Here is a 25,871-nt window from a genome sequence, read left to right as displayed (position 1 = left end):
CTGTGTTATTTTTGCCACAAGCCAGCACAAGGTTGTGACCTGTCCCTACGCCCGGCACTCTGACAGGTGGCCCTGCAAGGCTTTCACTGCCTCCTTCCAGCTGCTGCAGCATCTTTTCTTCCAGTGTCAGCCAACGCCATTTTGTCCCACTTGTTCACTGGAGCGTTCCCGCAGTGACCATTTTCCACCCATGCCATGGCCACCTCGCCCCTCTGTGCGCCCTGTCCCCAGCTCCCCTCTCACTCCCAGATCCAGCACAGCATCCTGTCCCTCTCACACCTATTGCTTCTCATGAAGTGTGGAGGGGCCAACTTCACTTCTGACCCACTCGTACCTTTTTGTGGCATCCAGCTGTCTGTGACCAGTAAAGAAGAATGGATTTACGTTCCCTCCATCTCAGGAGGTCAGGACCTCTGCAGCCTGCCGACCAGGCCCCTCTCCTCATACTCTGCTTTCTGTCTCCATCTTTATATCTACAAAATAAATTCTATGGGGTTGTCTTTTTGCCCTGTGTCTGTGTTACATTATTACAATGTTAGTAACCGTGTTGTTCAGGAAAGCAGTATCAGCTCCACTATATCTCACATCGAGGATACACTGTAGGCTGGTAAAGTTGCTGGTTTCTCACTGGCTTCCTAAGAACAACATGGAAAGAAAGCAAATGTGACTCATAGATGTGCCTGAGTAGGATCAGTCTCCACAGCCTTGGTCTGAAGGAAGACCAGCAACAAGTAATGGCCACATTGTTGAGCCAAATTTTCCAAAATTAAAAACAATGTGGTTAGAGATCACAAGTAACACAGGCAGAGTCCCATCTGAGACATACCGCTTGGACACTCCAAAGCTGCTCTTCGCTGAATGGCATCTCCTGTTAGCCTCGTGCCCAGCCCTCCCCAGGCGAGGTGAGGCGAGATGGAAAGACGAGCAGGAGCTGTTACCCGTCTTTGGAGATTTGCCAGATGCTGCGATCAGTGGCAGATTGAGCTTTCACTGGAAGACGAAATGTTTCTAGCCTTCCTGGTTGCAGACAAACCAAAGATTCTTTTAATACTTACAGAAAGGAAAAGCTGAAGTTGATTTCCCTCCTCAAATTATTAGTTATAAATCACATCATTTTTACTGGACTTCACTTTTTTCACTGTTTACCATTAACCACACTAAACATTTCAGACAGCTTTTCAGACATAATTCTTGTGAGCAGAGCAGAACTAAGTGCACCGTGTGTTAAAGGAAACAAAAGGACTGGCTAAAGATTTGCAGCCACTCTAGATAAAAGAGGGATATTTTAATTAGAGTGGTCTTTACACAGATCATGTCCAAGCCACATCAAATATGAACAAATACTGAGTGCAGGAAATTAAAGTTGAGACTTAAAAATAGGAATAAATCAAGGAATTCTCATGCTTAACTTTGTCCTCTGACCCCGAAGGTCTCCTTTCCTGATCCACTTTCCTAACACAAGCAGAAATTTGGTCTATCTGTCAAAATAGGCTCTGTTCTCATCTCCGCATGCCCATACTGTTTGAAAGCAGTGACTTCTCTCTTCCATTGCTGCCCATTTGGATATGTACTCTTGTAATTATTTACCCAGCCACAATGGACCAAATCAGTGTTACTAAAAAGGGTTTGGCCCACAAGTAGGTTTGCCTCATCTTGCTAGGGTTTTGGGAGAATGACGCCTTTCCCATCCCTCTGGATATCCGAGGCTTCTCAGCAGCCTCTTGCGAAGCAGCTGCAGTGCACTGCCACGGGCATCCCCAAAGATGCTCTGCTGAGCCAAGCTGGAGCAAGAGCAGTGCTTCCTCCCTGAGGGAGCTGAGCAAAATATCCAAAGATAAAAAAATAAATAAATAAAAAAAAATGCAAAATGAGGAGACTTCAGTAAGTGAGAACAAACTAAATAGTTCTGGCTTGTGCAAATTATCCATCTATGCCATCCGTATTAGAAAAGCAGCACTTCACTTGTAGCATCCTGCATCAGTAACTCTGGGAGGGGTATGATCAGATGGCATTTCCACACTGAAGAGGCAAAGGGTGAAAATGGGTAAGATGTCAAGCGAAAGCAAAGCAGAATCATGCGGCTTGGGGTAATAACCATGTGTTTCATAATCTAGATATCAACACCCACCCTTCTTATCTTCGCTGTGCACAAAAAAGAGGTGCTAGCCTAGCTGATGATCATAGACTTGCTTCAACACAATAGAACAGGCACTGCTTGCTCTTCCAAGGGTGAGATAAACTGTCAAGTGAATTGGAGATTAACTATCCAGATGTAAATGAATTCATTGCTATGCAACTGATAGGGCTCAGGCCTGGTTTAGTGCAGGATGGAGTCAGGTTTGGAGAGCTCTCTCAATGGCCAAAGAATTTATAACCTGTATTCATGGCACTCTCTGTAAAAGGCCGCCTAACAATGCAGAAGCTTGCAAGCATTGTTCCTTTTGAAGGGCTCACCACTCCACCCCCACTCCTCTGCCCCCAATTCACTCCCCTCCTCCCTGGATTCCCCAATAGACCCACTCAGCACCCTTCCCACCCCGCGCCATCCTTCTGATCACACAGGAAGAAAGCCGGGGGGAGGTGACCTCCGCAGCAGAATTTGCTATTCATGTTCCGTTCCCCCTCACAAATCCTTAACTTCTTGTCTCTTTTTAATCTTTTTTCTCTTGAGAAAGAAAAGATCAAAGGACTTGGGTCTGATGCTTTCTGAACTAGGCACTTCTTGCCATGGGAAAACAGCGACAGGGAAGGGCTATACAAAGATGCTTGTGATTGGGGGTGGGGGGAGAGATGACGGGACAGGACTTTCTTCCATGGAAATGCTTTCTGAAACCTCTACCAAGCGTCCCTGCAAGTATGATGCATCCATTCAGCATCCATCCCAGCCTGCTGGGCCCAGCTGGGGTACTGCAGCGGCAGCAATGAGAGCACATTTTGTTCCAAGGGCCACACATGAACACCATTAACATCTCCCAACTCCGAGGAGGGAAATCCAGAGTCCAGGTGCACACTGGACTGCATGGCCAATGGCCACCACCAGAAGGTCCCTCCTGAACTGACTGCAGCATGGCAGCAGTGCAGACCTTGAAGCTACCCATTTCTCCTGGGTTCCTTGGGAATGCATTTTCAAGAGAAGAAGGAACAGATGCATGTGCACGGCTGCTCCGAGTACATCATCTTTCCTCTTTACACACTTATCCAGTATTGCCGCAGAGAAAAGAGAACCAAAGTGAGTGTGTGCAGAGCAGTTCCACAATGCTTTGACCTCAACATGTGCACACAGCAGAGCTTTACCTTCACATCTGTATTGGCACCCTGATCTAGAGCCTCCAACCCTCTGCAGGACTAAATGTGAGGGCTGCGATTCAAAGTTTTATTTAAAATATTCCCTAGTTGCAAAAAGACAAAGGATTTCTGACACCATTATTACGCTCTATGTTTCCAAATGATACATACTTGGTATGAAGGAGAGTTAAAAGTTTCTATATTTGCAGAGAAAAAAGGGGAAGGATTGTAGATTTGCACCAAAGCATTGATATCAAATATTTCAGGGAAAAAAAGGGCTCTTGGCCCAAAGGTTTGTGTGAGTTTCCAGCTGGAGATGGAACTTCAAAGCAGAGGCTCAAATCTCTTAACAAGGGAGCAAACCTGCTCAGAAACCTTTAATCGTTGTCACTTGGACAAGCAACAAATAACCCCCCTTTCAGAGGTCTTCTGCTCCTGGGAAGTGGCTGTTTTTCACTTTCACGTTTTGGATATTTGTTAGCTAGGCTTGAGGGACTTACCTGAATTGTGCTTTTTACTTTAAACCTGAAATCAAGGCTCGCTGGCACAGAAGAGGGAATCTGCAAAGCCTATTCAAGAAGCTGGGTCCAGGTTCCATTCCACTGTCTCCTTTTCTAATAGAAATCACTTGTTTCTCTTCCTGTTCATCTACCCTGAGGGCCATGTCCTCTCTGGGACTCTTCAGTGGGAGACTGAGTCACCAATGCTTTGTTCTTCAGGGACACTTCTGCTCTGGGCCCTGCTTTGCATTTTGCTTGTGCAAGAGCTCTCATGGACTTTACCATCTCACTCAGGTACCACTGTCCTCTTCTAAAAGCTGTTGGCACCTTCATACTCTGAAACAAATAAAACATCCTTCTGATCTCACCAATAAATTACCTCTCTGGAGCCTTTAAGCCCATCAGCATTGGGCAGCTCAGGGACAAGCGTCTCACCATTCTTCCAACATCAAGTGCACAGGATGGGGCAGGATATGGGCCTTGCTTTGTGCATTTAGTGTTCAAATATTTTAGGCACAGTCTCACTTGCATTGGAAAAAGCTCCAGTTTCTTGGCTGGTGCATGCTCAAAGCTATGGGCCTGTGCTCACGTCAGGAGTACGTCTCTACATACTAACAACCACATGTCCCAACTTCTCATGCAGAAACTTCTGATTCAGCTTGGTAACATTAGAATGAAATCTGCTAAATGTGTTGCAGTGCAAATCCCATGAGGTCCTCACTGACACACACCACAAACGAACTGTAGCACCCACAGTGCTGTAACAAATATAGGTCGTACAGGAACATTGAAAATTCACACGACTTTTCTGCCTTAGAAGCTGGTTTCCCGACACAGACTTTAAGAATGTGTTTCCTCTGTAGGCTCAACAAATGCCTGAAACACGCTGGTGAGCCAAGGAGAACAGCTGCCTCTTTTCAGATTTGAACTACTTTCACCACCACCCCCAAAACCAAGCACAGGAGCGTTCTCATTATTAGAGAGGGTAAGTGTTTCTGTTGAAAGAAAAATGTAAATTGCTCTAAAAGAGATGCCAAATTATCACAAGTGATCCACGACGAGAAATGCAGAAGTTCTCTAGAGGAGATTTAAAGGCAGTTGAATGTCTCAGCAAATTTGTTCCAAGGCTGCCATGATGACAAGCCTCCTCTTGCACTCATGCTATGATAACCATAAAACAGTTGTCCTTTCGAAGCATTTCTCATTAATTTTTGCTGTACCACTGGGGAAAAAAATGCAAAATGTCGCCATTATAAAATTGTCAGATAGTAAATCACACAGAACCTTCAGGTGACAAATTTCTCCCTCATCCTCCCAGCTTTGCTAAATGCATTTCAAACCTTGGCATTTACACCTCCCAGCTTTGCTAAATGCATTTCAAACCTTGGCATTTACATCTGTCGAGTCCTCAGTTCCTTTTGAACCAGAATAATAATCCTGCTAAACTCAGGTGTGGTTTTTTAAAATGGACTATTGCCCAAGAGAGGTGAGAGAGAGACACAGGCTGCAGTGTGACAATACAGTAAATCCAGCATTAAAGCTTCTGGTATGGGATCAAACGCAGCGCAGGCACGTGACACAGTACAAGCAACACAAAATTAGGGAGCCAGTTCATATTCCTACAAAGAAGAAAGAAAAAATCAAACTAACTTGTCCTGGCTGGCTTTCTGCTGGAAGGGTACTGCCTGCCTCTAATGCCACATCAGCCACCCTCTGTCCCCTCTTGCCTGGCTCAGGGATAAGCGATCCTGCCAGCTGTGACTCAGACCAACTGCACAACCCACTGGGCAGCAGCAGGACTGGTGGTAATGAATCGCTTGACTTTAACAGTCACCCAAACGAGGTTTGCACTCGGCCCTTCTATGAAGAAAATGTAATTTTTATATAGTTCTGTATGCCATCATAATAATCCATTCAGGCACCCAGTCCTCCCATTACCTCTCTCTTTGGTCAGTGAGGACTTGCTGGTTTTTCCCAGTACATCCACACGTGCTCTGAAAGAAACCTAGCAGGTCAGAAGTGCTTTTTATGGAATACTATAGACCTAAAGTATTTGGTTAGTAGTTTTTCATGGGAGTTAAGTACTAAAAGCATACCATAAGCTTATTAAGAAATACCATGTCTACAAGATACGGAAAGCCTGTAGTAATGTGCACCATGTAAAAACACAGGATGCATAAAGAGAAACACACTTGGTGGCACTGACTGCAGCTAAGTCTTTTTGGGAACATTGCTGTATATCTCCATAAGCTGAAAAACTGGTGTTACCATTATTAAAATACTCCCTATAAGGAGAAAAGCAGGGCCAATGCTCCAAGGAGACATGCATACAGGCTTGTTCTCTTTCTAAAAATGAATCCTGATGAATATGTGACCTTTTTATGACTCCTTCCCTACTAACAAACTAAAGAATGTGAATATACATTTTAAGCATATACTAGTAGAAACTGAATTGTGAAGATGTAAACTTCAGAATCCACACCAGAAATGTAAATTTATCAGTTGTTCCCATCCAAACTGGAGAAATAAATCAAATGATGAATTCAACCTTTCAAACTCCCAAAGTCTCCAATGAACATTTTGAGTGAACTCTAATGAACACATAGGTAAAGATTTGTCAGCTGAGGCTGAATTCTTGTTGGCAGCCCAGAGGAAATAGATACACCAATCACATTAAACTTGGTGGCAGTTGGGTTCCTCATGTTCACAGCCACCAACAAAGCATCCATACTTTGAGTTCCTCAGCAAGCAATCTTAAAAACAACAGAAAAAACAAGTGTAAGAAAGCTGCAAGCCATCTTCAGATAATTTTTATACTGAAATTAAGTTTGCATTCAAACAAAGTTTCGGTCCCAGTTCTCAGTGAAAGCCCTAAGGGACGTGCAGCAGGTCTGCACAGTGCCTGTAATGACCCTGTGTGGTGTAGGATGTTGTCTCTTCTCAGACAGCATCTCCCCACCTGGAGAGCCCGAAGGTGGCACTGCCTACGTGCCACCCATCACAATGCCATCTGAAATGCATATCCACAACCCAGCAGCTCGGCACAACTTGCCCAACCACACCCAATAGGGATTTCAAGCATGGGCAGTGGGGCCACCTGGCAGCACCGGCAATGCAGGCAGGGAGGCAGCAGCGCTCCTCCCTGACACACAGCTGTCCTGGCTGCCAACAGAGCGGGCACCTCGAGGCCGGCAAAGCTGATGCTGCCTATCCCGCTGCAGCCTGAACGTGCTTCAGTCAGGCCCACAGGAAGGACATCACGGCACCAAGAGGAAAGTCAGTTACCATTTTGGTTACACCCAGTGCCTGGAGCCCCAGCCTGCAGCATTATGTGAAGGGCAGAGAACATCTTTTCCTTTCGCTTTTTCTCCGCTTTCTTGTCTCATCTTTACTTTTTCATTACCTGTTGAGAGATGCTTTTATAGCAGCATCTATCAGCATTGCATCTGAGTGCACCACAGGAAGACAGAAAGCCCCCGAAGGCCTAATTTTCTTCCCAACTTTGTCATTTTGCTTTTGAATTTCAATTATTTTCATAACAACAGGCTGCGAAGTCATAAAGATCATTGTACCAGGCAGCAAGCAAGCAATAAGAGAGCTGTTGTTACAAGCATATGCTTTTCTCTAATGGCAACTTGGAAAAGTAACGAATCACATTTCTTGTCCAAATGTGCTCTGCTCTGCAGTCTTCCATTAAGTGGTGAGTAAATAGTTTCCCATAAAAGCCCAAGGGCCTGTGAAAGAGTCTGACAGGATCCGATTCCTTCTTTAACTTCCAAAAAACATTAACTTCTCCCTCTTTATAACCGTCCCAACTGGTAGGGATTTTTGGAAACAAACCTTTGCAGCAGAGGCACTACAGGGCTGGCTGCCACTGGCACTGCCCCAGGAGCAGGGGCAGTGGCCACACAGCATCCCCTGCGGCATGGGAGCCTGCCCCAGCGCGGGGTGCACAGGGGGCGAGCCTGCCAGCAGGTGAGCACAGCCAAAAAGTGAGGGGAGCCTGCCAGCAGGTGAGCACAGCCAAAAAGTGAGGGCTTTCTGCAACTATGGTGAGTTTCCTGGAAGAGCAGCACTGTGAGCTGAGTCCTGGACGGCACCGCACTGCAGGACTCCCTTTCCTTGGCTGTAATTCCTCCATCTCACAGCAAGTTCAAAAAATAACGTAATGAAAATAATCGTCTTTTTTTTTTCCCTACTTCTTTTTTCCATTGCTCATTTTATTTTACTGAGCTACTGCATACGGAGCCGAATCTTTATTTTGGCTCATGTCCTCTTGCAATATCATTACCCTCGCGCAAAGGAAAAGCCCTCTGGAGATTTCCAATCCAAACAGGCCCTTGTTTTATCTACAACTATTTGAGTACATGACCTCAGATAACCCCATGGCCAACTGTGTGCCAAATTCAAACTGCAGCCATGGGAACTTTAAATACAGGGAAGATTTTCCAGCTTCCCTCTGAAGGGAAGACGCTGGGTTTCTTGCTCTCCTTGAGTTTGGCGGAGCTGGGAAGCTGGGCTCAGCCCATGGGAGCATGGCCCTGGAGCCGTGGTGGCACCACGGTGCCACCCAAGTCACCTCCGCAGCATGAAGCCGTGCATTTCAGGCAGCAGCACTGCTGACCTCCGCTATGTACAAACAGTCACTGTCCCCTTTGCTTCTCAGGGTACTGCTCTGGCTTCAGATTACTGAAAAGACAAACAGCTGCACTTGGGCCAACAGACTAATATGTAAGGCTGTGTTTGGATTACTCTGGACAGGGGAGGTTTTTCATCTTCATTAGCCTGCTGTTCACAGCCATATCCGCAGTTTCTCACTGGGTCAGAGCCTCCCGCTCTCCACTGCTGTTTATGAATCTAAATAAATCAATTAATCTGGTATTTTGAATGAAACTCAGGAGACTTTGGCGGCTGGTGTTTCACAGACATTCAGTGCATTTGGGTACCTAACTGCACAAGCCCTTGGAAAATGCCAGCTCAGAGAAGTGAAGAGTTCAGGAACTGGAATCACAGATAAGTATTTTTTCACAGAATTGATCACTTGTTCCTTTTTCCTTGATCAATACTTCATCATGTTATCATAAATCCGTTAATATGAATGAATCCTAGAGCTAATGCAAGTAGAGAGGGAAAAATCCCGAGCTCTAGAAACAGCACAGGAATTTGGTCTTGACAGTCTCTGTATTAGTTTCCGACACTGTCACACTGAACACATGCCCACATTATTTCACGTTGGGAACCAACCTCATCAAGAAGGGCATAGCCTGATGACCCCTCCAGAGCTGCTCTGTTTCTCCTCACTGGGATTTCCATATGTGTGCAGTGGGACACTCGCCTCGAGGAGCTGGGCTGAGGCCACCAGCCCGTTTCACAGAGGGGTCTCCAGCTGCACACAGCTCTGCACGCTGCTAGCATCCAAGGGCATGTCAGGCTTCCTGGGAGTCAGTGCAGAAACACATCAGTTTTCAGTTTAAAATAGGCATTTAAGTAGAGGCAACTTTGGCACAGGGATGGGAGACAGAACATGGCCTCTGGGCATTGCTCGTGCACCTTGAGAAGCCTCGCTGTGCTGGCTGGGGCCAAGGCTGGCACCAGGCCCCCGGGCACCACAGCTCCCAGAGCAACAGTGGGTGCAACACCCAGCTGCTGGGCTAGCTGGTCACACAAACCCGGGCAGTTTTCAGCTCTGTGTAACCATACGATCATATGTGTTTTCTAGAGGCCTTTGCATTTCAAGGCTGTTGTTATTTGGATCTTTACAACCCCTGAAAAAATGAGTTCAATTAAGTCTCATCATCAGGAATTTACATAAGGTCACTTCAAGGCTTCATGCATTTCCTCTGGTTCAGATCTTAGTGCTCTCGGTGTTCCCCCACTTCATTTATAACCTCCTTGCTGTAGGGCATTCCAAGTAAATCATCCACTACCAGTTTCCTCTCTTCAGCAACATGCATCAAGTTTTTCATTCAGGCTAAATGAAGCTTCAACCATCCTGTGTAACAGTAGCCCAGTTAAAGGCACAGAATCACTTTAAGGGATGGTAGTTTTCCCTCCAGTAAAAGACCTGAAATTATTTCAATACAGAAGAAAAAGCATTCATTTTGATTCCTTTAGAAAGTGAAAAGATTTAGTTTTTGGTAGCACAAGTGCAAGTGAAGAACCAATTCTTAAAAATTCTCTGGAGAATTAGTTTGTTAATCTCTGAGAAGAGCCCTTTTCGCTATGAATAAATTGAGAAATACACTCAGAAACTGTGAACTGTATTTAGCCACGATGCAAAAATGTGGTGAGGTGAACAACAGCTACAAGCTGTTCAAAATAGAATGGTTTCTGTCTACGTGGGAATGAGCATCCACCTGACTGTACTTCTTTCATAAATCTGAAGATCAACGTCAAATTTGAACCGAAACGGATTTTGAACTGCCAGTAGGGTCTTAAATTAATGGTTATTAACAGGGTAGGGCTGAGACAGGCTGAAGGCTTCATCTCCTTGGCCAAGCCTGGATATCCACAGAGGTGACTGTGCTCCCTGGCGAGCCTTCTACCTGCTCCACAGCATAATCCAAATTCTCTTAATGCTGGGACTGTCGAAATGCTGGCTCTAGTTCCTTCAGCTGTAGGCTCACAAGGGCTTTGGCCAGCATAAGCCTGTGCTGACACAGCGGAGGCAGAGTCCTCCTGCTGGCCCCACATGCACATATGGGCAGCTGCGCCGCCAACCAGACCGGGGAACAGAGCTGGGTTAAAATCAACCATCTGGTTGTGACAGGCCTGATCAGCTGGGATCAGCTTCCTGATCCAGAGACCCTGCAGTTAAACAAGCACTTGTGATGGGACAAGGGGTACTCAGAGAGGCACTGGGGCAGGGGAGAGGTGGCAGGAGATAAATGGCTTGCCTGGCTGCTGTGCCAGCCTATACCAATCTGAAACTCTCCTGAAATCATGGGCAGAAGAGCCTGGGACCCATTTTCAGCAGACTCTCAATTATCTTCAAGTGTTTTTCTGCCTCTCTTCTGAAAATAGCATATAGAAGCCCAGCTTATTTCAACATCATTCACATTCCTATTTTTATCCCATAAATACCTGTATCACCCTTATACACTCGGGAAAAATGAGCCTTGTGCTCCCTCTGATACAGAACCTGGCTTAATTTTTTGAAGCCTTTCATATTTTTCTGCTACTGTCAAACAAAAATATTTTCAAAGTTTAAATGCAGTAATATCTCAAACCAGTGGGATATTTTCCACCTAATCTTTTTCTTCTGGAAGTTTCGCCTTTTTATTCTACGTCTTCTACCGACAGAACTATCTCTCCTCTGCTAAGCAACCAGCTATATACGCATGGATGAGTCTTTGCAACTGCAAAAATAACTAGGCTGATGCAGCTTAGGTAGGAGAATCTGACTGTGTGCATTCCTCCTGCGACTGGCCCCAGGAAAAGGACACCCTGCCACTTTTAAACCTGGGAGGTCTTTGAGAGTTTGGCAGAAATCCCCCGGGAGGCCCGTCATTAGCCATTTAAAACTGTCTATAGTATAGGGCTGAATTGCAGCGCTTGACAAAGCCCCTGCAGAGATATCTGTCAGGAAAGGCTCCTGATACTGGCAGGGGCTGTTAACAGTAACAATGATGACAATATAGTGGGGATTTTCAGGGGTGGAGACTTCAAAGAAACCCTAAAGAGGTATTTTTCATTAAGAAGCAAGAAAGCAGTTGAGTATTGTTTTTGGCACTAAAGCTGAATATGAATGATACTGTGGTAAGTCGCAGATGATCAGCAGCATAAATTGATGCTGATTTAAATATGCATGTACTGCCATTCAGTATTGCTTCCATTACATAATGTTCGCATTACCTGGCAAAGACAGTAGTCCCTGGGCCATCCCTCACACTTATTACTGGACTCCTTACGTGCTTCCAGACATAACCAAGGGGCTGGCAAGCCTCTTAGGATGGCTACCACATGCCACTACTGAGACTTTACAGGCAGAGGCTCCAGTGCCATACCAGTACAGTAGCTCAGGGCCTCAACCCGATCGCCTGGTCACCTGCTGCCTCCTGTCACCCACCAGCTCAATCACAAGGCAAGCCCATGTCCCCCTGGGCAGCAATGACACTGAGACCCATGGCCGGCAAGCGGGAAGCAGCAGGAGGGAGTGTTTGTCCACAGGGACTTTTCTGTTCCTGATCTTGCACTGAAACTCCAAATCTGTGGTTGCACCAGGGAGAAAAGGAAGATGATCATGAATGATGTATAAGATGGATGCCATGAAACATTCATGCTGCAGGAAGGCCTTCTTGCTAATGACACTGTCGCTTACTGCATGGGCTGCGATGGCCTGTGAAGAGAATTGCACCCATGTAACCACAAACAGCCATGCCTGGTCTGCAGCTAGGCTCTGCCCCACTGGCCTGCACCCAGCTGAGGCAACTGATGGCACGCAAGCCCAGCAGGGCTCAGACCTCACACCCTGCTCTTGGCTGACCGTCTCACTTTGTCAGGCCAGGCTAGCTCGGCCCCATCTGGGTTTAGCAGGCTGTGTGGCTCTTGAGCTCAGTCCCACTGCAACCACCTGTGCTCTGCATCCTTTGAACTGAACTCAGGGCCAGTTTTTCTCCCCCGACAGCTAAACCCCAAAGGGATCATATCCAGTCAGCACAGAGAAAGTGCCCTCAGGGTTTGCAGAGCAGATTGACTTTCACACCTCACTGGCCACACAGAAGAAACCCAATCTAAACAGCGTAACTTTGCATAACCGATTATTTTCACTGGGGTAATCTGAGCCCTCCAGTAAATGCCACTAAATGCCGCTGATCCAGGGAAGGCCCAGCTCCAGGGAGAAATGGCCCCACTGCAGAAGGCAGCCAGAGCTAAGGCTTGTCGGGGCAAGGAAGGGCTGGTCCCCTCGAGGGATGGCTTCACTCCAGGGAGAGAAGGCTCAGTCCTCCAGCACTGGCCGGAGTCTGTTCAGAGAGAAGCATGAACAACTTTTTAGTGCCCAACTCATTTATATATTCAGAAGTTGGACTGTGCAAAGTAAGCCAAGGGAAGCAAGCTAACCAGAGCTGTGAGTCAGGCTGGTGTGCAAGAAGCAGTTTGACTTTACTTGTTGTCTTTTTAACTTTCTTTTCCACAGTGTCCCACACATTTTGAGAGGCTTTAGCTTTCAGGCTGACTCCCCAGTGACCTATTATCCTTGCACATCGATCACTCCATACTGTCACCAGGCAGGCATTCACATGACCCTGTTTGTAGGGAACTGTGTTCCTCATCTGACTCCTGTGTCACCAACTTCCTCCTCTCCAACCACCGTCTCATTTCCTCCCACATGACCCAGCTCCATGATCCCCCCTTCTTTAAAGTCTATGAATTTAGACAGTTAAATTAAAAATCTAATAGCTGCAGAGATTAGTGCTCTGCCCGTGCCTCTTCACTGCCATGCTCCAGGCTATCAGCAGGGGCATGGCACCAGGAGTTGTTTGCCAGAGATGGAGGGATCCATATGAGCAGTACACCAGAGCCTAACTTGTTCCTGTGGTCCTTTGTGCCTGATCCAGCTGCAAATATGTTCTCTGACCCATTTCAGCTGGACCATTCTCAGCACCTGGCTGCCCACATTCTCCCTTCCCAAGCAGGAGTTGCATACACGAAGGACAAGTGCGCAGAGGCCAAGGGGTGCTTGCTGGGCCACCCTCCGGGCAGTGAGACAGCCTCAGGCTAGACTCACTTGATTGTCACCACAGTCATTACAGTAGGCATTACGAAAATAATCCTGATTGCGCTCACCGTAGACATATGACATTCTCCTATGTCACTAAAAGGCCTTAGTAGGGGCAGGTCCCTCTGGACCCACAAAGAGAAAAGCCAAGGTGAAGGAGGTTGGAACAGAGATGATCCTGAGGATGAGTGTAAAGCAGGTTTTCACCTGTGTCTTCCTTCAGCTCTTTCTTGATCAAAAGTATGGTTGACTCAGATTGCATATCTTGAACTAAGACAGGTAAATCATCTAAATTCAATTCTCCAGAGAAAAGATAATCGCTTACAAGGAGTGTGCCCTAAACATTATGTTTTCCAACTTTGCCAAAACTCCTAAGTTGTCATTCTCTCTCTGAGCTACCACTCACATAGCTGAGAAATCAGAGGGCACTGGGGTGCCCTCTGGAAAAAAAAATGTTTGTGCTGGTCAGACTTATTTCTAGATCAGCACATTTTCAGGTAAGTTCACTATAAAACCCTTGGTGCTACCCAGGGTTTTCTATTGCTTTCCTCAGGGAAGAGAGAGAGAAATTTATCCTGACCCTCTTATAAATGGTTTCAGTTAAAGACAGCATCCATGCCATTTCAGCAAAATCCTGTCTTGGCTTATGGCATACAATATAGCTGTATTTCATCAATACAACCTTCTTCAAGGCTGGCGCAATGTAAGAATTGAGAAACTCATTTAAAAGCTTTCTGTTTCTCTTTTCAGGTTTCACCAGGATACTGCTGTACCTGTTTCTGAAACAGCATATAATTCTTGGTATTTATCCAAATACAAAGCGGTCTTTTCTTATGTCAAGTAAGTCATTTAGACCCTGTGTAGCTTCTGCAGACAAGGTCTTTAAAAGCCCAAACCCTACATATGCTCCTTTCCACCTTCAGAATTAACAGCTTCTAGCTGAAAAAGCTTTCACAGCAGTAGATAAAACAGGAAATCATGAACTGTATCCCACAGGGGTCCACAGACGTATGGTTTTCTTTGCTGTGAGGTGTCTCGTCATATAATTAATGCTACAAATAACAGATATGGTTTAATTTATGCCAATAGGAAGTTACACAGTTTATTGCCTAAAAGTCTTCAGATAAAGGCTGTCAAGTAATTACAGATCTGGCAAATTCTACAATGAAGTCAAGTATGTGTACCTCAGTATGTAATGCTGACTCAAATGAAAGCTTCAAAAATGCCTAGAGATCACACATTTTTTTGAAGGAGAAAAGGTCTGCTGCTGGTGTTAGCAGCTGCCCAGGCAAACGTTGCAAACCTTGGATGACTGCAAAACTGTTCATTCCCCATTAAGGGCACAGTAGGTTTTTAATTGTGTTTGCAACAACAGGATAAGAGTTTTGTGCAAGATTATCAACAGGAATAGGGAAAACATAGGTGTGATATTAAGATGGTTCACATCAAACTGTTTAGAAGAAGGGCTCCTATCCACTACTATTCAATCACCTTGTTCTGTGACGTGAAAATAAAGCCCTGGAGACCTTCTGGATGAGTTCAAGTCAACTCACTTCACCTGAATTACTGATGAAGCCAGTTACCCCACTCTGAAAAGAAGAACTTTGACATTATCTTACTTTTAAGGTATGAGATATCTCAAATAATGAGATGCAATAAATGTATCGTGAGTCTATGTATAGGATTATTATCCTGAGAACCCACCAGTAAAAATATACAGCCATTCACACACCAAGAACTGGACATCCAATCCTTACTATGACATACAAACAATGAACATGATAAGGGCACCCATGTCAAAAAGGAGGAGAAACTCTACAGTGTATAAAACATGGGAATTTTGACTTCTTGACACAGTCAATACACTGAACTCTGACCTCAGGAGGCACAGGGGACTGGAAACCAACAGAAATTAAATTGGCTACAAATCTCTCGTTTTCTCATGACATTTGAGAGAAAACATGGGGACAGTTTCTTTGGGACACATGGGAGTTATAGCTGTGTCACCGCCTTCTCCAGAGAGTTCTTCATTTTCCTTACAGTCACTCCATCACTGTCACCCACTGACCTTTCACTACTTTCTCCCAGTGCACCAGCATCGCTGCTGACCAATGCACTTCCCAATCTGTCCAAACCCATGAGAGGAAGAAAAAGCCTTGTACAGAACTGTATAAAAGGACGTTTACTCTGTACTACATTGTGTCTTCTTTTCTATGCTAGTCTAAATACAAGTGCTGTTTTCACTGCCAAACGTTGTTTGCTTGTTCTGTTTCTACTGGCTAAAACCAGCATTTTTCCAGCTAGCGTTACTCTCCAGGAAAAAACACACATTCATACCTTTCTTGCGTTTAGCACAGAAGAACAAAGCTGGTTCCCAGGAATAAGGATGATTTCCTCAAAAGAAAACATTTGCTGTCAGCCGAGGTTTGACCTCTAATGGCTAATTTGGCATCATCATTTTGAGCAGTGTGGTACATAACACCATGAAAAATTAACAGTTCTCTTCTCTGAAGTTTAATATTCGCCTGCAGCTTGGCAAGCAAGCAAAAAAATAATAATAATAAAAAAAATCAACATCCCCCCCCCAAAAAAAAAACACACAACAAAAAAAAATCAGAGAAAGGAAATAAATACACAGCCCAAAACCTTGGGTACAGTCTCTCACATACATCCACAAAAAGAGCCTAAAGACAAAGATCTGTAAAGGAAATTTCACTGGAAATCAAGCCTTTGCAGACACTGAGAAAGCAAGTCTGCAACACGAGACCATCTTCCTTGAAGAAACACAGCTGATCTGCTGCATTCCCATATCTGACTTCCACTGGTCTGTGTAAAACATAAACTTTCACGCTAACCCTATGAAAACAGTCAACATGCTAGAGAGACAACAGTCTGCTCCTAGCTGGTGAAAGGGGGGAAAAAAGTCTCAGGCTGTCATTCTTCCCTTGCTGTGACCTTCATGCTCCACTGAATTTCTGAAGATACTGAAATCTTGGCAGGGAAGTGTACAGTCTGTGGGAACCAGGCACTACTGTCCAGGCTCACTGGTGAGAATTAGGCCCAGTCGAGCCCTTTTTTGGGGGGGCTCTGAGCTGTACATGTATGATAACAGTGGTAGGCAAGTTACAGGCAGGGAATTTTGTAGGACTTGTGTTCTGTGAACTTATGTATTGTGCTGGTGCCCCTCTTGTGTATCTCGTGGTGGTGCTGCTATGGACAACATCCTGCCAACCATCCTGCCTTGCACACCGGGGTCGTTAGTCACTCCAGATGGCAGGGCTGTCTCCTGTGGCATGCTCCACATGACCCCTTTCTATCATTAGCGGCAGCTAAGTACGTTCTTTTCCCCCTTTAAGGTACATAAATACAGTGAAGCCTGGGAAGACTCCTTTGTATCTCCAAGATCAGGTGCAGGTGGGGTGAGGAGTCACGGGCTGTGTTCCTACTGGGAACCTGACCCACCTCGCTTCATGTGCCCATGCTTCCCTGACTGTAATGGTGACCACCCACTCACCAGAGCTCTCAACACCAGCTACAATACTTTAGAGATTAGCAAATAAAAATCTCAACTCAAGACTTAAAAGAAGCATGATTTGCTATGACAAATTATCACAAACTCTGATGGTATTTAACAACTATGTGTAGAGTCACTCCGCATAAAAAGAGCTACATCTCTCTGAATGAAACGCTGCTGTTTCAGGGCTAGGTACATTCACAACTGAATGCTCACATTCAAACAGGCCCAGGGACAAGTACCTTTTGAGGTCAATTCACTCCGTCAACAATGTCTGTAGAGGCAGAATAATACCAGCTGTGCTTCCTGGCCAGAATCTAAGCAGCACAAGTTGCAGATTACATCTAAATTGCCAGGCCCAGGATAAACAAAAAGATTAAGAGGGCCTTACCCTTTGTGTTGAACAATCACACTCTGAACCAAGAAATCACAGCCTACGTCTAGAGTAGGCACAGGGCTGACTTTTCATTTTAGGTTAAGGGCTGGTGAGGAGTAGGCAGCTCGCTCACACATCTGGGGAAACCACAGATGCTGTTAATCACAGGTTCTCCTGACCTGTAGGCGCTGACAAATTGCATCCTATGGATGAACCTTTTATTAAACCACAGAGGGTTTCCAAACAATATTCTCTTTCTCAGCATTCCCAAGTCTACAAAATCCAGTGCACATGACCCTTCTTAATTCGTCATTGAGATGGTGACATGTCCCTTTCCAAAGAGACTTTGGGGCTGAAAGGAAGCAAATAGGGACACAATGTTGCATCATTGGAAGGCATCTCAGAGCTGAAATGTGGGATGTAAGAACTGGCATTTTCAAAATTCTTTGATGATCTTTTCAGTCCTATTTCAGCTGCAGATGCTTTTTGTCCTAAGCAACTCCTGAGGCAAATCCCTCATTGTCTTTTAAGGCAGAAACAGTTTTATGAAATACATAGCCTTTAAATTCTTTTTTTTTCCTTTTTTTTTTTTTTTTAAGTCCATGCAGGAAAGGGCAACTGCTACATTTAAAAGAATAAAATGACTGTTGTCCAAGCCAAGAAAGGTGACCACAAAACAAAATTGCCCTGGTCCCACTTCCATGACATGACAGTGCCGGGAGATAGCTGTTTGGCTCACAAGTTAGTGAGAAAGATGATGTCTGGGAGTTCTCATCATCATCTGGACCGACAGAGCAACCCACATAAAAGGAACAAAAAAGCCTGCTGATCAGATTGGTGTGACAGAGGCTCATGAGAGACGTGCACATTTTCAACCTAAACGACAGCTTGAGGGATCTATATTACTAATTATCGACTAATATTGCCAGAGTTCCCAGGCTGGCTTCAAAGGTTCTCGCAAAGTGCCCCAAGCACAGGGTTTTTCATCTAATCATAATGCCTTTTTCTTTGTCCCTGTTAAATGGATTGCTCCATACCAGGCTCACTGTGTAAATCAGTTTGCACATGATGAGCTTTGCAGCAATGAAATTCGTTACCTTAACCACAAAAAAACAGAAACATTTGCTGTAACTGTTATAACACTTTTGCACCTAATTTCAAAAAATGGTGGTTTCCTTTCCTCCCCCCTCCTCTCCACCTACTCCTAATCCCATGCTAACACCTTTGTAAAAGGCTGGGGTGAGCAGCTTTGAAACTGAAAGAACAGGGAAGGGGGGAGAAAAAAAAAGATATCAGATCTCCAGACAATGAAATAAAGCAGCTATCTCTCACATCCTGCAGAGCTCAGGCTGAGGTCACAAGTTAAACAGGACATCAGAATAGGTGATGTAATTTGCTTATTTAGGATCACAGCGTTCAGCGAAGTGAAAGAGACAACCTATTTGAATTTGCAGATAATCCTATAATAAATGCAGGGCTGTTCAGTTGCAGAAACTGCAGCTGGAGCCTGAGATTTTTTTTCCTGGCACATTTATTTTTGCAGGGGATATAACTACAATAATTTTTGCTTGCAGGAAAGCCTAGAAATCTCACCTAGGACCAGACCCACATTGCATTTGGTATTGTTCAAGCAGGGTTCCCTCCCTGGACAGGGCAGAAGCTAAACGGTCAGGTCAAAAGCCAGCATGTGGCACAGCCTCCAGCAGGACCCATGTCTCCTGAGCCCAGCTGAGCACGCCCAGGCTGGGCACCAGAGGAGCCCACTCTTCCCATGCTCAGTGCAAGGGCAAAACTCAAACAAAACAAAATAAAAAACAACCAAACCTCAAAGTTCAGCTAAGTAGCAGTTACACATTCAAATAAAACACAAATCAGCTTTGCTGAAGATGGACAGGCCCTTCTGCCTCAAAATCTCTCTTCACAGCTTCAAACCAGCAAGGATTTTGCAGCAGAGTTACAAACCTTTAACGATGAGGTTCTTATACAACAGGAATAATTTATCAGCTATCCCATACAATACTGAACACAGTGTTTTTCCCTCAAACTGTTGAGCCAAACACTTGTGATATAAAGATTTAAAGCTAACAACTTGCACTGTTTATCTCCTCAGTTTATCACCATTCAAACCATAATTTCACCCTGTCTGTGCTGCACAGAGCAGCGTTACTCACAGCCAAGGACTTCCAGCCCCTCCTGAACCTATCTGCTTTGACGCAAGTGCTGTTTCACTGGCAAGCGTCAGCCAGACCTGACACCAAACCTCAGCCCAAGGAAGCCAAAGTCCTTGTTACATGAGGCTCACAGAGCAAAAAAGCAGTAAACAGAGACGCATTAACCACACTCCAAGGTTAGCAGATGCATTCTACCCATGTTTCTCCCGGCCCAGATGGATTTTCAATGAGATGGTCCAGAGAAGCAAGATGGAAAAAGCCAAGTCAGTCATCCAGGTAATATGTCAAAAATGTTCATTTTCAAGAATTTCTTCATGAGAGTGGAATGGAGCTTGTGTTCTCCTGCCAGTGCTGAGCTGCTAGCCGTGCCCCATGCTCAGACACCAGCATGGAGCACAATGGGTGGCTGCAGCAGGCAGGGCTGGGAAGTGACCTCTTTGGGAAGTGACCTCTTTCATGAACTGACAGAACTGTGGGAGTGACAAATGTCAAACCCTATATAAAACAACCTAGCTGTCTGACGTTTGAACCCAAAACTGCAGCCATCCAGCTAGACACAGGTTTTGATCTTTTCTTAAATGTAAGGTGTGTGATAACTTCCCCCATATTACCAAGAGCTATCTTCCACTCAAGCTAATTCAGTAGTTGACCCTAATGCTGCTTATAGTAGCCCCTGGCAACTCCATGAAGACCTTATGACTAGTCTAAGGCACCAAGGTGCTGAACTTACTATATACAAACAACTTCCAACATGCATTTCATATCGCCTTTGCCTGAAGAAGTGACTTCTGGTTATTTGAAAAGAAGAAAAGCTGTATGAGATATTCAAATGTGTGTATTTGCATCTCAGATAGATGGAGGAAATGAGTTTATTTCGGAGACTTAAAAGCTAGGAAACATGATTTCTTGGGGCTTTTTTGCGAGCCACTAAAAGACAGAATTCATCTTATTTTCCCTCAAGCCCCCTAGAATGTTCCTCACTGAAGACAACACCAGGCCTGGCTAAAGCTGCTGTGCACAGGTGGCTTCTCCATGACAATCACAGAGCCCTACGATGCAGCACGTGAGAGACCCATGTGATGGGCACATTTGGCAGGCTGTAACTGGCTCTGCTGGTAGCAGCCTCCATTTCTGGAGCTTATAACCAGAGCAACGAGTCAACTGAAGGCAGAAATGATGAGAAGCACATGGGTAAAATTCTCCTTGCACTTGCTAGAGAAGTCAGAGGTAACTGGTATTTGCCATTGCTTTAACAGAAAAAGTCAGTGTTTTGGCAGAGTTACAAAGCCAGTCCATTCTTTATATCCACAAAAGGGAGACTGCCCATCCCTGCTGAGGGATCTGACAGAGGAAATGTATTTTACAGCAAACCCGGGTACAACATTGAATTGGGTCCTATTTTTACCATGTGCACTACACGCATTAATTGTTACCGCAACAATATTTGCTGACATATTCACTCCAATCATTTACAGAAGAAGCCCAAGAGACAAAACAAGCCCTTGCTCCACGAGACAGAGAGAGGCAGGCAGGATGCCACATTGCTTCCTGTGACACACAGAAAATGCTTATCTGCAAGGGATGATTGCAGCCGATAATGAATCTCCAAGCATGCTGTGAGCAGAGCTGAGCCGGCCCCTCGCTGTCGGCACCGTCCAGCCGAGCCCCGGAAAGGTGAGGATGGAGAGGGCCCCGCTCACAAGCTGGCATTGCTTAGGTCCGTTGTTCTGCTGAGAGCGCCTGAAGAAGCTCTTCATGACCCAGGCTTGTATGCTGTCAGCCCTCCCTTGCTCCAGGGACAGCCGAAACCCTCAGTCATCCATTAGCAATGCACATTTCTGCAATGAGGTGGCAGAACTCTGAGTAGTTTGCGAGCCCTGAGGTCTGTAAAGTGGTTAGAGACCACAACAGGGAGCATGGAGGGAACAGCTCAGCAGTTTAAGGATGGAGCCCCCATCCTACTTAAGTTCAATTAAGCTTCACTAGGTTTCCAGAGAGTTAGGATGTTTTAGAAAGAACCTGCAAATGATGCACTGAGGTCTCTGTTGGACACAGTGGCCCCAGAGCACCCTTTTAAATGCAGAAATTTGCCATTTTTGATGCAGGCAGTCAATATGCTCAGCAGTTATACAGTATCATCCTTCTCAACCTACTGACCGCTGCCCTCCCTTGCACACAGAATGGCCGCACGCTGCAGTGCTGAGTGCTCCCGTAATGGGCTGGGTGTCTGCTAGGAAGACAGCTGTAACCGCTTGGGATTCTCCCTGAGAACAACAGCATCAATTGCACAGGCTGTAGATGACAGCTGAACAAAATCAGCTCCAAAACGCCAAAGCCTTAAATGTAGGTAAATATATGATTCAGAACACAGAGCACTTTGACAAATAATAGCATCTTCCCATGCCTAGCAGTATAAAACATGCAGCTGTTCTACCACCACAATTTACAGGGAAGACATTTCTTCTGGAAGTAAGAGAACACTTCGTATATATTCCTAGCCAGATTGATTACCCCTATTTATATTGTAAACTAAGACAGCACATACTAAAAAGCCATATAGTTAAACAGTTCCAGACTCCACATCATGGGCAAGGGGTCAGTTTTAGATTGTATGCTGCACAGCCTTCTGTATTTATTACAGATATCACAGTTTTCTGCAGCAGCACTTTTTTTTTTTTTTTTTTTGTATGTGCTTATTCTTGTGGTATTTCAACAACCGCCAGGAAAAGCACTGACATTTTATGGGATCTCAGGGAATCGGAGAATCTACCAGTTTTTTTTTTTTTAATTCCAAAAAAAGCCAGCGTGTCACTATATAACAACTGAAATCTGTTCTCGGAACAATAAAACCACCAGACTGAATGCAATCTTATATCTAAGCATACACATTTATCGTGCAGTAAGATCAACTGATCAGCCCATACTGTGTTGATCCAATCTATATGTTGTTAAATCATTCTCATCTTGTATGCAACCTGCACAGCTGGACAACTCCCATTTTCTCCATAGGGTACTGATATGGTTTCAACAACCAGCATCAGATCTAAGCAGAATTCTAAGCAGAATGCCCTGGAGCCATTGCTATTCCAACAAAATTTGTCCAGTTTCCCCAGGCCAGGAGACCCTGCTAGTTCAACCAAACGGCACAGAATCAGACTTTACTGAAGTGCTCAGCTGGCTCGTTTACTCCTTGTAGAGAACTGCTTTTCTAGCCACCTTTGCAGTTTCTTCTTTTTCTCTCTCTGAACACTGATAAGATGAGAGATGTTGAAGTCTCAATTTGGTTTATATTACAGTTTTTGAAGGGATAGGTTTCAGCGTGTTACTGTAACAAATACAAGAGTGAAATTGGAAGAGAGGGAGATTTGAGCTAACACAATTAAAATTTCTTAAAAACAATCCACAGATATCCAGTGCCAAACACAATCTGGAGTCATCAACCAGCATGGACATGAATCAACCTAATAGCTTCTGAAAAAAACACGATCCTAGAAAAAATCCTCCTATTAAAGTAATTAAGTGTTATCAGAATCACAGAGCCACAATTAAACACAGTTTATAATTAAAACAGCATGTGTCCTAGACAGAGAACACAGGAACAAAGAGAATATAACTTTGACAGCTAATGCCAAAACACACGCCAAGTATCAATACTCAGAACACAGTGCAACTTCTAGCAAGTTCCAGATGCAGTGCCTCTGACTTGGTCATCAACACCTCTGATGGATGTAGGCAGGCTCAAAACTCCTCACAGCTTTGCATGATTGTTGCCAAAGTTCAAGCAGAAATCTTGGGAACCAAGCACGTGGCACCGAGTGCAAAACCCCAACAGGGGCTGGGGTTGAGGCAGTGCCAGCTGTGAATGGATGGTGAGTGAGCATGGCCTTAAGCTTAGACAAGACTTGTCCTACCTGGCAGCGGCTGAAGATGTCCTCCAGGGTTATGTGAACGTTGAAGTGCTTCAAAACCTGCAGGGCCTGCTCCTTTGCCTTTTCTGAGCAGTTCACGGAGAAGCACCTTCCTTCTCCTACCTGGGACTGCAGCTTGAAAAGACAAGTCATAAACCAAAAAGACAATAAATGAGACAAATTCCATGCATCCTGATCCTGATCTGTGTTTGTTTTTTTTTCCCCCTAATACACTTAGTTTGGTTTTAATTACAAATGACATTTGCAATTAATGTGCATTTACAGTCTAAATTTTCATCTAATGGGCACAACAGGTAAAATTTAACACTTAGCCACTGCTGCAAATACTTCTGAGACAACTGAAGCAGTACAGTGTTCAATATATCAAACATGTTTGCCCAAGTTCCCTTTAACTTATCATTTAGTGCTGTGGGGCTGACTGGGATAGCAAGAGGAAACTGAATTTAATCACAGCTCTCATGTGAAACCTTACAGATCACACACTGTATGCAAAGGTACAATCAAAGAGATGGTGTCTCATGCCAGTTTTACCACTTCACCCCTTTAAGTTCACTGATGGCCAAAGAGCTTGAAGTGGTTGATGTGGACATCCCTGTCATGTTTGTTCCACATTTGGCAGAAAAGTCTCTCTGGGAACAAGAATGGGAAGTGTCCAGACACATCTTTATGAACATGATGAGTACTGACAGCTAGGTGGGATCTGCTACATCTTTTACTAGCATAAAAGAGCCTAGCAGAAGAGCCATTCTGTCCAAGTGTAGGGCACACAAAGGCAAGGGAACAAAGGGAACCAGACATTTCCCAGAATGGTATTGTACGCTGTGAAGCAGTTATTTTCCTTTTGTGATGTTGACACAGTACTTTGAAATTAAAGTTTTGCCAGGTAAGATCATTCTGGACACTGCATTACCTACTGCATCAACTATACGATAGAGGAACCACAGTCTGGATAAAGAACCCGTAGCATGGCATGGCTGCACTTGCCTCACAGTATCTTATCATGGGGGGAGTTTTCTTCAGTGCTCAGCTACTATCTGGCAAATTAACAACCTAAGTTCTGCAAATACTCTAAGTAACTATTTGAATAGTTGGGAGCTTTCATATTGGTAGTTTGTAACAAAGAAGCCCCTCACTCTGGCTCATGTGTGTAATCCAGAATAGTTTCCAAATTATTTTTCGGGCAATAACAAAGTGCAAGGACTTGCAGCAGGCATCATGACATTGCAAACAATGATAGGTTCAATACATTTTCATCAACACTCTGTTTTGAAGTATGTCTCATGAAGGGCTCTCAACATCTGGTGCTGAGGGTTAGGTTTTGCTTTTTTTTTTTAATGTGTGTGTATATTTATAGAAACAAAAAACCTCCACAGCTTCCACAGTGATCCATGCTTGGTAACTTCCATTCTCTTCCTTCCAAGCCAGAAGAAAAGTCTTTAAGTGTTGAAACTATGTCAATGTGCAGCGAGTCAGCAAACAAGAATCTTCCTGATAAAATGCATGGGGATTGAGCTGTCTTTCACCTGCCAGTGAGGCCAAACAGAAACGCTTTGTTCTGGGATTGTTTGGCTTGATTTTTTATTTTCTTTAATGGAGGGCAATCGCACTCCGACTGATGAAGTACTGTGTATAAAAGACATTTCACCCCAACCTTTGACCATTCAGAAACAACAGAGAGCCTCACAAGACCCTTTACATAGTTCTTAGTGCAGGAAACATGAAAAAGCCTAGCCAGCTGTTGCTTTCACATCTGTCTTGTCCTCTTCTCTACTCTGAACATCCTGCACCGTACAAGGATACAATGCCAGAAAAATACCAGAAGCTCTGAACACTTACAGTCTGATATGGTAGTCCAGAGGTTAAAATGACCCTTCCTTCCTGTCGGGCAATCTGGAAAAAACAGTAAAAATTGTAAGGAACATGGGCTGAAGCTACGACTGGATTCAAGCTTTCCTCTCAGTCAAAACAGAAAGAACATGAACTGATGATATGGAGTCGTTCTTTGTATGTCGACAAACACTAGGCCAAGAGTATTTGGGTCTGGTTCAACAAGATGCTTTTGACAGCAATAGCAGCGTAAGGTATCACTCGCTCCATACATGTCCCCTCCCCGCCAATACCCGCTTTGCCTCACATGTGCTGGAACAGCTACTTGCGCATCTGCACTGCAGATGGTCCAGGGAACTGACACACCTTGAAATAATCCTATCAAAAAGCTTTCTCTTTTTTCTTTCTCTTTTTTTTTTTTTCTTTAACCCAGACTCTTTCTGTTTCCACGGTCTGGTTCACTAAGAAGCAAGCAGTTCTGCTCTCACAGCAATACGCAGGGGAGAAAGGAAAAATACCTTAAGCAGGTAATTCCAGGAAAAAAAAAGTTA

The 25,871-nt window shown here is 44.7% G+C and overlaps 1 protein-coding gene across 26 annotated transcripts in view; it reads right to left on the bottom strand.

Moving 5' to 3' along the window:
- EXD3 (exonuclease 3'-5' domain containing 3) overlaps nt 1-25,871 on the bottom strand; it is a 297,604-nt gene that overhangs the window by 111,340 nt on the left and 160,393 nt on the right. For all 26 annotated transcript variants that reach the window (XM_035564656.2, XM_035564670.2, XM_035564679.2 and 23 more), the window contains 2 exons: nt 25,330-25,383; nt 23,476-23,607 (listed from right to left, as the gene is read on the bottom strand). In XM_035564656.2, coding sequence (XP_035420549.1) covers nt 23,476-23,607; nt 25,330-25,383 — 186 coding nt within the window. The remainder of the gene's footprint in view (nt 1-23,475; nt 23,608-25,329; nt 25,384-25,871) is intronic.

This window comes from Cygnus atratus, chromosome 19, assembly GCF_013377495.2.
Source record: "Cygnus atratus isolate AKBS03 ecotype Queensland, Australia chromosome 19, CAtr_DNAZoo_HiC_assembly, whole genome shotgun sequence".
Lineage (NCBI taxonomy): Eukaryota > Metazoa > Chordata > Aves > Anseriformes > Anatidae > Cygnus > Cygnus atratus.
The sequence above is the reverse complement of the archived record's forward strand: the minus strand, read 5'-3'. Positions and strand labels throughout refer to the sequence as shown.